This window comes from Belonocnema kinseyi, chromosome 4, assembly GCF_010883055.1.
Source record: "Belonocnema kinseyi isolate 2016_QV_RU_SX_M_011 chromosome 4, B_treatae_v1, whole genome shotgun sequence".
NCBI lineage: Eukaryota > Metazoa > Arthropoda > Insecta > Hymenoptera > Cynipidae > Belonocnema > Belonocnema kinseyi.
Window position 1 is genome coordinate 39,382,010 of NC_046660.1, and position 17,156 is coordinate 39,399,165.

The 17,156-nt window shown below is 31.7% G+C and overlaps 1 protein-coding gene across 1 annotated transcript in view; it reads left to right on the forward strand.

Annotated features, from left to right (window-relative positions):
- Nucleotides 1–7,222, forward strand: part of LOC117170854 (glucose dehydrogenase [FAD, quinone]-like) — a gene marked incomplete at its 5' end in the record, with an annotated part of 30,578 nt that extends 23,356 nt beyond the window's left edge. The window contains 4 exons of the mRNA XM_033357899.1: nucleotides 3,944–4,023; nucleotides 4,289–4,447; nucleotides 4,556–4,708; nucleotides 5,990–7,222. Of these exons, the coding sequence (XP_033213790.1) occupies nucleotides 3,944–4,023; nucleotides 4,289–4,447; nucleotides 4,556–4,708; nucleotides 5,990–7,222 (1,625 nt within the window). The remainder of the gene's footprint in view (nucleotides 1–3,943; nucleotides 4,024–4,288; nucleotides 4,448–4,555; nucleotides 4,709–5,989) is intronic.
- Between the last annotated feature and the right edge of the window lie 9,934 nt (nucleotides 7,223–17,156).

Genomic DNA, 17,156 nt, shown 5'->3' on the forward strand with positions numbered 1-17,156 from the left:
AAATATAGCAAAAAACGGTGTTTTTTGCACTTTTAGGTTACAATATCTCGAAAACTGAGGGTGATGGAATTTTTCTAAGGTCGGATTCGGATTCAGCGCAGCTAAAACCTTCGGGTATACTAGGTCTGGTCTCTGGTTCCGGACCTTTGTCAAATTTTGTCGGCCTGTGTAATCTGGGGATCGATCAGTTTATTGCCAATTATTTTCAATACTCCCCTAGTGCATGTTGTGTTGATTAACTATTTCATGGTTCGTAGAAGACGACCCGTCAGAGAATAATACATAACGAAGAAAGTTAGGATTTTGCTGTATTTTTTCACGTGCCCACTGACAAAAAGCTACCCGATTTAGGAAATCAACGCCATGAAGTTCTTGATGTAAAGAGACATGATACGGATGAAATTTATCACGTTTCAAAATTTTCAAAACCCCCTGAATCCGAAAATCAGGTTTTCACGATGGCGTCTGTCTGTCCGTCCGACCGTCCGTCCGCAAACACGATAACTCTCGAAAAAGTGAACGAATCCAATCCATCTTTGGTAATTGTTTTTCTGAAACCTGGGTCAGATGATAATAAACTACTATTTACTGTATCCAATTTTTGATTTTTTATTCCTGAATCAGCCAGTGCTGGTTCTAACCATTCTGATAAATATTTTATTCCAATTGAGCCATTTGAACGACTAGAGCGCTAAAATATCTCAGTCCAAATAATGCATCAGAGGTGGAGGAAAGATCCTTGAATGGATTAGCGAAGAGGCTATCATCTATCTTGAGATCACAAATCGGAAAAAACAGCTGCAAAGTTGTCACTATTCCAGAAACCTAAGTATTCTATGAAAAAATAAAATCATTATTGAATTTGCAAATAAAGTATTATATTTCAACAGCATAGTTGAATTTTGAGCTGAAATGATAAGTCTTCAACCATCGAAAATTAATTTTTCACAAAGGATTTACACTTTCAATTAAACAGTTGCGATTTAGATAAGAAAAGAATATTAAGCTGCAAGGAAAAGTATACGACAAGCGAAAAAATATTTCACTTCAAATGAAAACCCATAAAATTCAACCAAAAAGATGAATTTTCAATCAGAAAAGGTAAGTTTCAATTAAAAAGTTTAATTTTGTACGATAATAATGAAATTTTCACCCCAAAAGGACAAAATTTAAAGCTTTGAAATCGATCTTTTACTAATAAATTTGAGTTTTAACAAAGTAGTTCAACTTTCAACCAAGAACTATGAATTCTCCATAAAAATATAATAGTTAAATTTTTCAACTAAAAGGAATCCATTTCCAGCAAAAAAATAACTATCAGATAAAAAAATTAAACTTTTAACCAAAGAGGTGTATTTTAACTAATTATATAAATTTTCAAAAAAGTAGTTAAATCTTGAAGCAATCAGTTGAATTAAAAAAGAAGATAAATTTTCTATGAAGAATTACTAGTTGTATTTTGAACCGAAAACGAATAACTTTTAACTAAAATAAGAATAGAAAAATTTAAAAGTAAACAAATAATTTTCAACAAAAAATACAAATAGAAAGAAGAATTGAAAGAACTTAATAATACATAGATTGCAGAGTTGCATTTATCGCTATTTTCAAGGCAATATTCATAATCAGAAAACCAAAATATTAAAATATATGTTACAAGATTTTAAAAATATTCAAATTTTATGAACTTGTTTTTCAAGAATTTCAAACGTCTACAGAAGTCGTAAATTTGTATATTATTCAAATTTCTCCGCCAGTATGTTTTTTATCATTTAGTTTGCTATACATTGAGACTATTTTACGGCATATTTTCTTTAATTATTGTTGAAAAGAAACCACAGTGTTCTCAGAAGAAATTGAAAAATCATAAGGGTGAGTACTTCTTTATATTTAAAATTAGAATAAATTTTACTGTAAAAGGGTGAAGCAATTTTTGCTTTATTAATAAAAAGCAGCATTAGAAATAGAAAAAATAATATTTTCAGACAAACGAAACAAGCTACGAAAAAAATAAACCATGAAGATTTGTTCACCAAAAAAATAAATAGAAATTTATTAAAATTTATTTTTTTATAGGAAGCGTAGTTTTTGATTTATTCGTAAAAAATTACATTAAGAATAAAAAATTTAATTTTGAGAAGAATGACACAAAATTTACGAAAAAAAAGAAGAATAGACCAAAATTATGCATTTATAAAAGATCTACAAATTTGTTAGCAAACACTTTTTAGGAGAATACCCTTCTTGTTTCATTCGTCAAATTAACATTAAAAATTAAAAATAAAATCTTTGAACAAACGAAACCAACAGAAAAAATATATATGGACAAGCTTTGTTTACCATAGGTTCTACCGCGCCCTCCCTTATGTAATAATAACTTGATTGATTTTACTTTATTGGAAAACAGCACAAAAACTCTTCTTGAAATTTTATAGTATACGGGATCCCAATATCTTTTCGCAAATTGTTTTATCCCACTTTTATTTATGTTTTAACATTCATTCACTTAATTTCATTCGGAACCGTAAAAATAATTGACAGTTTTTTAAAAACACTATGGCCAAATTTTTTAAAATTACTTATGGCTTCAAATATTTGCGCAACAGAGAATATACACAAAAAACTTCAACAATGAACACCCTTTAATGCGGCTACTATTCGACAAAACAAGAAAATATTTGTGGGCAAAATTAACATTTAGTTGGACAACATTTAGCTCAAATTTCAAACTGATAGGACTACTATACCATATACAGGACATGGATTTACTTACTTTTAAACATTAATCTATTGCAGTTTTACGGTTCTGAGCGACAATGTGGGTTACTCGGGAAAGTCAATGCACATCGCTTTACTTAATAGTATTTTCATTTCTGTTCGATAACTCTCAGGATGCCAAGTACGAAAGGGTAAGATTATATTTTAATCGAGAAAAAGTTGTATCTGCAATTAACAAGATATTAAGTAAAATCTTTATATAATATGACACTTGCAGAAATTCTACTTCAGAATTCGCTTTAATTCACTTAATTAGAGGGTGATTTGCCACAAAGTTTACCATTTTAGATTTAGAAATATATACTACTTTATGTTCTTTTAAACATTTTTTCTATGGTGTCATGCAAAAGCAATCTGATTTTATTGAAATTAGACACAAATCTGTTAGTCAAATTTATACAGACTTATCTTGAAATTTGTGTACTAATTGTTGAAACAGTATCTGTTGTAAGTAGGTCTAGTTAGTAAAAATTTAATTTATTTTCATAAAAAGTACTGACAGACGAAACATAATGAATGAATAAAAAAATTCTTAGATAAGTTTGAAGAAATACATTCAAGAGATTTATTTTTAAATGTTTGTAGGAATTGTTTGAGATGTGTAGGCTAAAGATGTGTAGGCTAAAGGTGTGTCTACTATATTCATACTAATAAAGTCTTTTATATAGGTGATGAATATTGCAAATCTTAATTTACTGATATAATTTGAGACAAAATTTGACATTAAAGAGAAAAGTCAAAAATGACGAGGACTTAAATTCGTCAAGTTTTTGGCTATCACAATGTAAAATTTTTGATTTGGTATACTCCAAAGAATAATGTTAAATGAAAAACAGGAAGTACTAAATCACCATTTTATGAAATGCTAAAAATGTAAATAATAATAATAAATAATCAACAATAAAATATGCATAAAATAATACAAAAATATTTTTTAAAAAACAGTAAGACGAAAGATACTTCCTACAACTGAATCATCGTGCCAAATATTGTATAAAATTTATGTAACTCGAACTGAATGCTGGTTTACGTAGCAGGAAGGCAAATCACTCGTCAGTTGAAGTTTAAATTTCCTTAAAATATACCCTGATTTATTTACCGAAAATCTGATCTACTAATGAAAAAAAAATTCCCTATTTTAAGCAAGTACAGCAGGAACTAGCAGAGTATGATGTAATTATTATAGGAGCTGGAACAGCAGGTTGCGTAGTTGCAAATAGACTCACAGAGATCAGCGAATGGAATGTAAATATACTTCAAAATAAATAAAATAAAAGAATGTTTGTTAAATTTTTCAACAATATTGTGTAATTCTTTAAATAAATAATGTTTGGTTTCATAAAAAAGGTGATGCAATAGTCGCTGTATAATCAGCAGAATTTGTTAAATATATTAATTTTGATCTACAATCTTTTTTAATGGACTAAATATGACACGCTAAACTATTCCCAAAAGTGTCATTTGAGAAAAATTTCGAAAAAATGGTTACTATAATGTGAACTATTGCCAGGTACTTTTATTGGAAGCTGGAAGAGAGGAACCAGAAGTTACCGATATACCAGGATTCGTGGTAGATATTGAAAAAACTGACATTGATTGGAACTATAAAACTCAGTCAGAACCAAGTGCATGTTTATTTGAAAAAGGATGTGCCTGGCCGCGTGGCAAAGTAAATACTTAATTAATAATAACAAAAGCACGTATGAAAGTATTAATTATGATATGTTTTTACAAATTTAAGTGCAGTTTAATGAATTCAAGAAATTATTTCGTGTAGGTAATGGGTGGATCCGGTACATTAAACTATATGTTGTACGTTAGAGGAAACCCAGAAGACTATAATGATTGGGAAGAATCGGGAAATCTGGGTTGGGGTTACAAAGATGTTTTGCCTTACTTCAAAAAATCGGAAGACAACAACGATGAGGATGTAATAATACCTACATTTAGTCATTTGTAAATAAAATTCCCCAGAATTCTACAATGAATAGGTTGGATCGAAAAACGCATTTTTTCTGTAATACAATTCTGGTAGCGCGAAAACGTTTCGCATAGGCGTCATTACAAAGGGAAAAATAAAATATATTTTTTTTTAAATTTGAAATCGCGCAAAAGGCGCAAAAGTTCTGAATTATAGAATAAGTAAGTTGTACATTCCCGTAAAAACGCCATTTTTAATATCCGATGAGTATTTATTTAACACATTAGGGTTTGTAATAAGACTCTAACAAGTGATTTAGAAACAAATTTATTAGCCAAACACATCATCTTGCAGCTCTAAGCTCATTTCAACATTTAATCTCTGCTAAAATGACCCAGAACATACGGCGAGGATGTGGCTGCACGGCGTGTCCTACCTCCACCTTACCCAACCAACCAACCAGGGTAAATTTCATTTGCAATATTTATAGTAACTATTTACTTTGTACTATGCATGTGTTCGTTGTAGGCAAAGGGTTATTTACATAGAAGCCCTTTTAAATTCTGACTTTCAATTAAATGTGGGTATCAGCTGCCTTGATTTTAAAGTAGCTCTAATATAACCATCTTGATTTTCATGCCACCACACACTTTTTCTGCTGCCTCTGTAACCAGTTTTACACATCTCTCAACTAACTGGGTGTGGTATGGGAATTTGAGGTAGTTAAACTCTAGTAGAGCTTTGTCTTTCAATAAAAAGGCAATGTCTTTAGTTGGCATCTTGGACAGTAGTGGCGGCGGTGTTAACTTATAGATTGACCAATCAATAAGTTCGGTATAGTCGTTTCAGTCATTCATCATTTAGTCGTTTCAAAATACCTTTAATAAATTTTGGTAGGGTTTTAGCACATCTTAAAAAATCGCCAAAAATCTTTAAATATCATTTTTTTACGATACAACCCGCAACTTTAGGCCTTTTGCGCGAATTAAGTTAAACAGTAATGGATCTAATTATTTTTTGTATGCATTAAGGATACTCTGAATAACACTTTTTTCACTTTTCGAACAAAAAAGTTTTTGTGTTGTATTTTTCGCATGTTTTTGAAACTTACTGATATTTTCCCTTTTTTGTAATTGGCCTTCTGCGCGATTTAAAATTTGGAAAAAAAATTATTTTTTATTTTTCCCTTTATAATAACACCTATGCGCAAATTTTCCACTCTATTAGAATTGTATTACAGAAAAACGCGTTTTTCGATCCAGCCTAACAATGAATGTATTTAACTTGCAGATTCTCAAGGAAAATCTTGAATATCATCAAACTGGAGGATATCAGTCTGTAGAAAGGTTTCCTTATACAACACCAGAAGCAAAAACTATTTTACAAGGACTTGAAGAACTTGGATTTAAAACAATAGACATTAATGCGGAGTCACAGTTAGGAGCAATGAATTTGCAGACAACATCATATAATGGATCTCGTGCAAGTACAAACAAAGCGTTCCTTCGGCCAATTAGAGGAAAAAGGTCTAATTTGTTTATAAAGACCAGAACTTTCGTAACAAGGATTTTGATTGACCGACGCACAAAGACAGCGATCGGTGTTGAGTATACAGATTTTTGCACAGGTCAAAGTAGGACAATAATGGCAAAGAAGGAAGTGATTGTATCTGCAGGTGCTATAAATTCTCCAATGGTACTCATGCTTTCTGGAATAGGCCCAATTGATGAGCTTCAGAAACATGGTATCGATGTGATACAGGATTTATTCGTCGGTCATAATCTTCAAGATCACGTGAGTTTTACGGGACTACCTTGTAAGGTTGGTCATGGAACTATTAATTGTACACAAAAAATTGATGATTTGAATTATTATCTCTCAACGAATAGAGGTCCATATTCTACTACAGGTGTCTCTACGATTACTGCATTTTGTAGAACTAAATATGCAACAAATCAGAGCGCTCCAGATTTACAATTGCATTTTGTACCTGATGGCGATAATAGTGTTTACTTCAAACAATTTTTTATCTGGCCAACTCTGCTACAACCGAAAAGTAGAGGATTTATTAAACTCAATGACATTGATCGAACCTGGGGTGCACCTTTAATTCAAGCAAGATATTTAACAGAGGATTTAGACCTGAAAGTCATGCTTGAGGGTGTCCGAAAAGCCCTAGAATTATTTAATACTACAGTATTCAAAGAAAATAATTTCCAACTCAATGAAACGTCTTTGCCTCCTTGTGATACATTTCCATTCAGTAGTGATGAATATTGGATCTGTGTCATAAAACAATATACTCACACAGTATATCATCCAGTTGGGACTTGCAAAATGGGTCCTAACGAAGATCCGAAAGCGGTTGTTGATCCTACATTACGTGTTCGTGGTGTTACAAATTTATGTGTAATTGATGCTTCCATCATGCCGAATGTCATTAGAGGAAACACTAATGCTGTGACTATTATGATTGCCGAAAAAGGTAGTGATATGGTAAAGCGAAAATGGAATATGGAGTAAAAATAAATATGCTTCATATATTTGCTTTTTGTAATCAAAATAATTCTTTCACGAGGATATACGTTTCGTGAGCAATCAAAATAAATTACTTGTGTTTAAGATCGAATATTTATTGTAAAGAATAATGGTTTCCGCTTACCACACCCTTTACTTTTAAGGTTGAATGAAAGAAGATAGTTGAATAATAATTATTTTAAGATCCAATCACATGCAGAAGATTTCAATTCCTTAATGAATGCAGTATATACCAATTTTCAAACGAAAGCCTGTCAGTAACCTTCTTTTTTTTGAAAGGAGAAAGTACCGAGGAAAGTTCAAAGTTAAAGGCTTTTAGGAAGATATTTTCTTCTCGATATTCAAGGAATATTTGTTGCTATTTTCCGATAGATTTATGTAAAATTACGAAATTAGATATTTTATAATAAAGCATGCTTTTCCACCAACAATAGCCACATGATAAGTACATTGTCTGATATTACTTTAAGAATAACCCTGCTTAGAATGTCCGATAAAAAACATTTAGAAACCAGATAGAGACTGAGTAGAAACATATCTGGAATGGAACCGGATTCTAACCGGTCCTTATATGGGAAATAATTTTAGAAAACAAGTTGTCAGAATCTTCTAAACAGTTCTAAGCGGCTTTTACCCGATATTTGGGAACAAAAATTAAATATTGACAGACTAGAGTTAGTTTATAATTGTTCTCTAACCGATTTCTAAAAGGCACTTGGTACAGGTGTGTACTCTGACTGTTCCTACCCCGGGTCTATCTAGCGATCGAAAACAGAAATCAAATATTGTCAAATTCCGAAATTAGTTTCTAACTCTCTAAACGGTTTCTTAAGGACACTTGACACTCGCGTGTTTTCTAACCGTTCCTAATTGAGGTCAATCCGGAATTTTTGAACAGAAATTAAATATTCTCAAGGACCGAAATTAGTTTCAAAACTGGCCTCTAAACGGCTTCTAAACGCCACTTGACACTTGTGTGTGCTGTAGTCGGTCCAAACCGGGTTCTGTCGGGCGATCTAAAACAGAAAGAAAATATTTACAAAGACCGAAGTTAGTTTCTAACTGGTCTGTAACCGGCTTCTGAAAGGCATTCAACACTCGTGTGTGCTCTTACCGTTTTTAACGTGTTCTATATCTGGCGATCAAAAACAGAAATCAAGTATTTGCGAAGACCGAAGTTAGTTTCTAACTATTATCTAAGCGGCTTCTAAAAAGCAATTGATACTGGTGTGTTTTATAACCATTTCTAACTGGGTCCTATTTGGAATTGGGGAACGGAAATTAAATGTTGTCAGACCTAAATTAGCTTGTAACCGGTCTCTAAACAGGCTTTATCCGATGATCGGAAACAGAAATGAAATATTATGAAAGACCAAAGTTAGTTTCTATCTAATCACGCACCGGTTCGCAAAAGGCACCTGGCACTGGCGTGTGCTCTAACTAGTCCTAATCGGGTACTATCCGACGATTAGAAAAAGAAATCAAATATTGTTAAATACAAAGTTAGTTAGTTACCTGACACCGATGTGGTCTCTAACTGGTCCTAACTTGGGTTTTATCCAGCGATCGAAAACAAATAAAATATAGTCGAAAACCGAAGATAGAAATTAACTGATCTCTAACCGGTTTCTGAAATGCTCTTGAACCGGTCCTAATCGGATACTATCCGATCAAGAATCGGTTCGAAATCGGGATACAAACATAGCAAGATGCTGAATAGAAACCGGTTAGGTGCCGGTTACAACCCGGGTACAAAATTCGGTTAGAGGTAGGTCATAGCTGGTGAAGAACCAGGTAGGAATATTGTGAGGACCCAGTTACAAGTCGTTTAGGTGACGGTTACAACTCCAGGACGAAATTCGTACAGGGGTCGATTAAGAAGTACCAGCTAGGGATCTGGCACGAATATTACAGGATGCTCGATAGAAAGCAGTTAGGTGCCGGTTACAATCCGGACACAAAATCTGGTTATAGATTGTTAAGGGCCGGTTAAGAAACAGGTAGGAATATTATGATGACCTAGTTACAAACCAATTTAGTGACGGTTAAAACCCAGGGATGAAATTAGGATAGGGGCCGGTTAAGAATCAGTTAGGAATCAAGTGCAAATATTACAGGATGCGGGTAGAAACTGGTTAGGTTTCGGTTCCAAACTCGGGACAAAATCCGGTTAGAGACCGGTTATGGCCTGTTAGAATCCACTTTTAACCGTTTTCAAACCGGTTTCTATCCAGGATTTTAAGCAGGGAGTGTTATTTTTAATTTGCTTGAATTTCACTTCACTGTAATCTTTTTTATTGGCTACAAAACTAAAGTATTTTAAAGAATTAATGGTAGGAATAAAGATTTGATTTTGGTGGTTCTCAGCTAATATAACATTTTTAAAAATCACTTAGGCTTGTGATATTTCGCTCTAAATTTATAAAATTGGGTCATATTGATCGGACAATGTGACATGGAAGGCCAGTTTAATTGAGCAAAATGTCAAGATGTTGATTATTGTATGTTCCAGTGATAGTAATAATTTTTTATACTAGTTGCTGTTTTACTAACGATAGTAGTAACGAAGTTACGTTTGTCAATAAATAACAAATTGGTAAATGGTTACAATTTTTTTATTAACAGTGGCTTAAACAATCCTCACTTTTAGTTGCTTTAGAAATGTAGGTACAAGCATTTTTGATGGCAATCAGTCAATTTTATTGGTTTTTCAGCCTTTTAGCGACTAGCTTTCAAAAGATTCTTTAATACTACAGGAATTATAATTGAACTTGAGAAGTGGTAGCTTTAACGTAAAATCTTAAAAAAAATTACTACTATTAAAAATAAAGAAAGAATACGTAGGATTGCTACCGGCTAATGTTATTGAGAAAAGTGGTATATTTAGACTGTAAAAGTAACAAAATTGACTAATTTTCTTCTTGCTGTGAAAGAATTCAATGAAATTTATTAGAATTCCAGGCGAATTCTAAATAATTTGACATAAATTAAAAAAATAAACCGATGGGATGGAAAGAAAGGTAAGATATTGAGAGTTTACAAGAATGGTATATAAGGTGAGCACTAGGGGCAGACTGGAGGACGCCAGGATATATGGTGAGAGAATGAGCGCCAAAGGATGAGTTAAGTAATAGAGCCGAAAAGAGGGCATGGAAATTTGAGACGAAGCTGTGCGAGGGAAAGGGAGGGGAGCTGGCGAGCAAGTGTTTTATGGTGGTGGAAGAGAGGAGAGGGGGGCGATCGAATTAACGAGATGGGAAGAAGAAAGGAGGGAGTTCTTTAATGATAGAGAAATAGAAGACAGGACTGGAGTAAACTATGAAGAATTAGAAAAAAGGAAGAGGGAAAGACAATTATTATAAAGATGGGGGGGGCGATTGAGAAATCAAAATACAATAAATGGTATAAGATGATAAAAAAGGAAGGGGAGCCAAAGTATTTAGAAAAGGGTTGGAGAGAGTGAATTTGGACCAGAATAGCAAGATTTAGACTGGGAAACGAGGTTAGGGAACGGATGTACTGGGAAAAAGAAGAGAACAGAAAGTGTAGAATATGTGAATGGGAGCAGGAAACATGGGAGCATGTATGGGAAGGATGTAGGAGGGGAATGGAAGGAATGGAACGATGAAATTTCTAAGAAATCTATGTTATATTAAAAAACTTGAGGATACATAATTCAGTATAATTCAGTGAATTCGTGACAATTTAAGTGAATAAAAAAACGAGAATTTAATTAGGAGGATTCCAAAGTATTCTGAATTAATTTTTATAAATTAACGGTCGAAGGCGCGTTACCGTGTTAAAATGTTTTGGCAACTGCAATGCAGAGTAACTTACGTTACTTAAGGAAAAAAGTAACATTTGGTACTTAAAGAAATTCTTATACTATTTATACTAAATATATTTATATAAAATTAAATATGTATGGACTCTAATTATCCACGAAACTCGCGGGTTTCTTTTTTTATGATTTACAGAAGTTTTTAACCATTTGCATACTTTTCTCATAGTTTGTAGTTTTTAAAAAATAATTTTTCTTTTTTGGAAGCAAAAATATATTTTTTTTTTTGAAAATTCATTTATTTGGTTGAAAATTACTTTTTTTGGGCGAACTTCCGAAAAGGGTGCATGTCCGATTTTCTTCTGGCTCCGTATACTTGTGTATTTTGACACGCTGATTACAAATATGATATGGAAAATTGGCGCATATACACGGAGAGAATTTTGATATCAATATTTGATTCATTCTATATGTATAATTGAAATAAAATGTAAGAATTTAGGGATAATCGAAGTACTGCTATAAAGATTCCTATAATAATAAGAGATGATGGTATTTCTTTATGTATTATTATAAGCTTCAGCGAGCAAAAATTAGGGTGCACCTTTAGAAAAAGTCTTATTTGCTATTGCAAAATGGTGAGTGTGAAAAAGTGATAATGGTCAATAACAAGTTTTGTAAAACTTTTAGTCAAAAATAAGAATTTTAAGTAACAAAGTTGTAAGAAATGTACGAAATCTTAGTATTCTTAAATAAGAATATGTATTGAAACAAGTGCCGCTAGTAATATCTGCAACCGGTATTGGCGAGAATTCTAAAAGACTATACTAAAAATGCCCGAAGGTTTCCGAGCTATTCCGTCCATAGCCGAGCTCGCTACGATCACACCATCTGACCGACTGTACTGGGCTCATGACTTGGGATTACCCGCCAAATCTCTCCTATCATGCTTGTGCTTGTAATACAAAAATGTTCGTAACTAGTGAAATTTTAGTTAAAGTTCAAACAAATTTTAATTTTGAAATTTTTTACTTAAGCCCTCAATAATTGACACATATAAAATAGAAACTTTTAACACTTCTCAATTTCAAAATTTCAATTCAGTGCAATTAAACTGCAAAACTCAAACCTTCACACTTTCAAAAATTAAATTGTTCAACGATATCTGGTTAAAAAATATAAATCAGTCAGTCCGGTATAAAAGATACAAAATCTAATTTGTATTTTTAATAAAAAATAAATTAATATCTTTTAAATTAATTGCAGAACACAAAACAAATAAATACGATCAACCCTAATGTCAATAAAAAAATCGTGTTTACTGTTATAATATTTGGGTCAGTTAAAAAACGATATCTTTCAAAAAACAACAAAGATATAATTATATATAATTATATAACAAAGATATAATTCTTAAAAAAACGAAAACAAACCATTATTTTTTCAAACAGAATAAAAATCTTGAAAATAAAAAACTGGACTCTTCCAATTTCAAAAAGTGTATCTCTTCCAACTTAATGAAAATTTTACAAATATAAAATGTACTGATGATTGAACAAAAATTAGAATTTTCTACATTTTAAAATTATTTTCTTCTAATTTAGACAAAATAAAATGTAAATAAAAAATTCTTTCCTCAAACACAATAAAAATCTTGAAAATAACAAAATGGTCTCTTCCGATTAAAACAAAACGGTATCTCTTCCGCCTCAATAAAAACTTTACAGCTATGAAATGTACTGTCAATTTAACAAAAATGAGAATTGTATCATTTCAAGGTTAATAAAAATGTTAAAAATACAATGCTTCACATTTTTCCATACAATAAAAATGTAAACCTAAAAAAGTTCCTCTTGCAATTGAAAAGAAATTAAATACCAACATTTATTTTATTATTTTTTAATTTACTTTTGAATATTTATGTATAATTGCTCATTCCGAAATTTTTTTAATTAAAAATTTTGGAACTGAGTGGGTTAAAAGTTAATATTTTCGACTAAAACATTATTTTCATAGGACCTTAAATAAAAAGAAAATCGTTTAATTAATTAATATATTAACTATAAATTATTTTCACATTAAAATTAGTTTATAAAGTTTGAATCAGGCATTTGAATTTTCCTAAATATTAAGGCTTTCGTATTAAAAAAGTTGAATTCTCAACGTCAAAATATATCAATTGCTTAATTTAAAACCGATTTATAATCGTATTTTAAAATAATGACAGTACAATTTTCAACACTCGAAATACAGCTTAGTTTTAAAAACCATTAATTAATTTATATTGTTTTATTTTTGAGAGTTGAAATCGAATCTACTTTTAATTGAATTATATTATGCAATATGATATTTGTCATATTCCAAGTGATTTGATAAATGGTTCTACTAAAAATTTGTGAAATTCCTGGTGAATAAATAAATTCCCTATCATACTCATTTCTGGGCTTTTTCCGGTTTCAAAAAATTCCCGGTAATTTCCCGCTTTTCGGTCCAGCGTCCACCAACAAAAATGTTAAGTTAAGAAAGCCTCAGATATAAATTATTATTAAGATAAAATTTAGTAATTGATAGCTAGTGTTATTTGACGAAAAATGTTGTGACAGGATGATTTCCTTCGAAACTTAAACACTCAAAAAGTGGTGGTACCTAATAAAAAAATCTAATTAAGTTTTACATCTCCTCTAAGAGTAAGTAAAATATTGAAAATTCAAAATTGCGATGAAAATTCAGAATTTAGGAGGTTCATATTGTCATATTTATTATTTTATTTTAATTACTTTATGTAATGAATAATTAATCAATATTTTTTCATATTAATTTTGAAGGGAAATGTTGAATTTGTTCTGATATAATTGCACATTTTTTAGGATGTTCGAACAAAATTTCTTCCTGAATATATTTGACTGAAAATATGAATATGTTAAATATGCCCCGAATTTTAAGCATTTGATATATTAAATGCATTTTTCGTTTAGATTTGGATTTTTTTAGTGGTTATTATAACTTACCTAGAAGCTTGTACCATTAGGAAATTTCCTGTTCTTATATAAAGTTACTTACATAAATTAAGTTCTATACTTATTGTAGTGGTCTAGAAAACATCCTTATTTTTTTCTTCCAACATAGCATCGTGCCTCGAAATTGTTTTTTTTCGTGCAAAATGTCCACAATATATTGCCAGAATTTAAAAAAAAATTAGGTTTCTCTTATGCCCATGATTTGCAAAAAATTGCTTATTTTATTTTATTTTTCGCTTTTAATAGTTTTTTTTACTTTAAAATAGAAAAAGGATAAAATGAATACGTACCGAAGTAAAATTATAAATGAATAGTGGAAATTAAAAAGCAGTTTTGTGAAGAAATAGACTTGAGAGATCCCCAAATATATTTTTTTTAATAATCACCATATGCAGGGGACATTTTGACACCAAAAGGAATAATTTGTAGAGCAGCCTTTTTTTTAAAAGAGCTTTTTTTGGACCACGCTTCATTTATTCCTATTTTTGTATCACTTTCTGACAAAAAATGTCAAGAAATAACGTGATTTTCACGAAAAAACAGTCCCATATTTCCTGGGAGTTGTAAATAATTACAGACACTTTGCATTGCTGTTTGTAGTTTGAATCGCTCTAATACCTTCATTGGAACTGAAGATAGTACAGTTGTACATTTTTGAAATTTAATCAACAATTTTCATTATTTCTTAAATTTTTTAATTGCAATTTGTTCATAAATATTTTCTTCATATTCATGAATTATTCTCAATTTTTTTCCATAGCCTCTTGTATAAAAAATGATCCAACCAGGCCTCGATTTTTTGCAGGCAACCGCAAGATATAACCAAGTCGAAATCAAGTCAAAGCATTTTTACTCGGGCGTGTGGCTCATTATTCAGGAAAATTATACCTTGTGAAAATCTGTAGATACCCCGCTACAACCTAGAATTGTCAGGAAATTTTTTTAAAGAATTTGAGTAGACGCGCTGAGATAATTATAAGGACAATATTTTTTAATATTTGTATTGATGTCTTTCAACGTGTGAAATATTTACAGAATATACTGATTATTAGTATAAATTTCCGCGATTTTTTCTCAAATGAGCTAATAATCACTTTCATATTTTATAAAATAAAAAAACTTAAACTCCAGAACTGCCGGTTAATACAGAAAAAAATATTTTTAAAATTATTCTGTCTGTCTGTTAGTGTGTGGATTTTTAGTTTTTAGCAAGATAACTTTCGAAAGAGTTTACAGCTTGGTTGGGCCTTTAGTAGATTTTTGAGTGTCCTAAACTAAAAAGCAAGTTCTTTAGCCAGCCATTTTGGAGAAAAATTCAAAAAGTGAGCGCATTTGAAACATTTTCAAAACACCTTTTTTCAAGATTCAAGAATTCTCTGCACAGATATTTATAGTATTAAAAAAGACGAAAAATTGATCCTAATGGTGATTCAGAACATCAAGCACATGCGAAATACAGAAAAAGATGGGTAGACAGAAATTACGCATTTGAAAAGGATCTACAAATTTCTTATTGATCACTTTTTAATAGGATGCGTAGTTTTTATTCTTATCGTGAAAAACATAATATAGAGTGAAAAATTCGCCTTCTGCGTGGGCACATTCTTCTCACAACTTTCGTCATTTAATTTCTTGTTTCTCTTGTGTGTGAGTTTTGACAAAATTAATCTTTTTATGCATAAGAAAATGGCAAATCAGAAATTACTCTTTTTCATTCAACAATTTCACAGCATTTTAAAGATTGTCAAATATCTCAATTTATTTTCAATATATATAATTAAAAGTTTGTTATAAGGACTACGCAGGATTTCGCCGAGAGCGGGTGCTAATCTGAAAAACTGCACCCGCTTCCAGCGAAACCGCGGTAAAATTTCAGCCACAACCACGTCTCACGACCGTGAGATTGGTGGTTAGAGTATGTAACGGAGTCAATACGAAGATCTAGCAAAAATTTCGTGTACCCTGAGAACACGAAGCGACCGAAGGACGACCTCTAAGAGCGCCGATGATAGGGATAATTAGTTTAACAGAATATTTCGGGTACAATCGTTGCAACTCGCTTATATGATCTCTATACCTATCTTTCTTTTCATTCTCCTTGATTATGATGTTTTTGTCAGCTGGTGCCGAAAATTCGATAACGAACATGATTCACTTCTTGAAATCAAGAAGAACCATGTCAGGCCTCTATTGTGCAACAGAAACAATTGTGGCGAATATAAAGAGTGACAGAGATGGTAAAGTACTCTTAGTGCCGCATTGTTCCTTTGGATGTAGATCGTTTCTGCATGAGTTGGATAACTAGATAGTATGTGAGCTAAATGCTCGGGGTGTGCATGGCACGCCCTACAGCATTCATTGGGAATGTCTTGGCTCGAAATGTGGCGATGGTATGTTAGGGTGGAAATAACACGGTCTTGGCATGCCAAAATGAAACCCTCCATACCAGACTTCAATCCGGGCGATTTAAGGTAGTTGGCCAGTGAAGTTCGTTTGAGTTGCGCAGTTCGAGATTCTCATTTGACTAGAGCATTCTTGCGCAGACGCAGTCGATGCTACGTCACGGCTCACTAGCCGACACGCGGCGCGGCCGTTGCGGTTATAAACATAACCCTTCTTGTTGTTTACAAGACGGTTTCAAATGAAAATTGTTATTTAAGTTTTGTTGCGTGCAATAAAAATGCTTCCAAAAGTTGCTCACTACACACGAGGAAAAAGGAAAGGTAAATTTGCAACAAAAAAATAGTTGCTGCTAGAGAAAAGTTACTGGCTTCTGTTGCTGAAACCAGAAAACGTAGACGTTCTGCAAATCATTTTTTATCGCAAGTCGAGACTGACCATGCGCAAGATAATGTAAGTACAATGTAATTTATGATAAATTTGGAATACAAATCTTTTGTGAAGCTTTTATAAAAAAATGATTCAGATTCAGACACTAGTCTGAAACTAATGAACATGCTTTAAAAATACATTTAACTTTTTAAAGTTTATGAAGTAAGTTATTGTGAGTACTGTGTTTAACTAGATAATTTATTCTAGATAATTCTAGATAATGTATTGAATAAAATATTTTAAATACATCAAATTTCGAAAAAAAATTTTAATACTTTTTAATAACGTC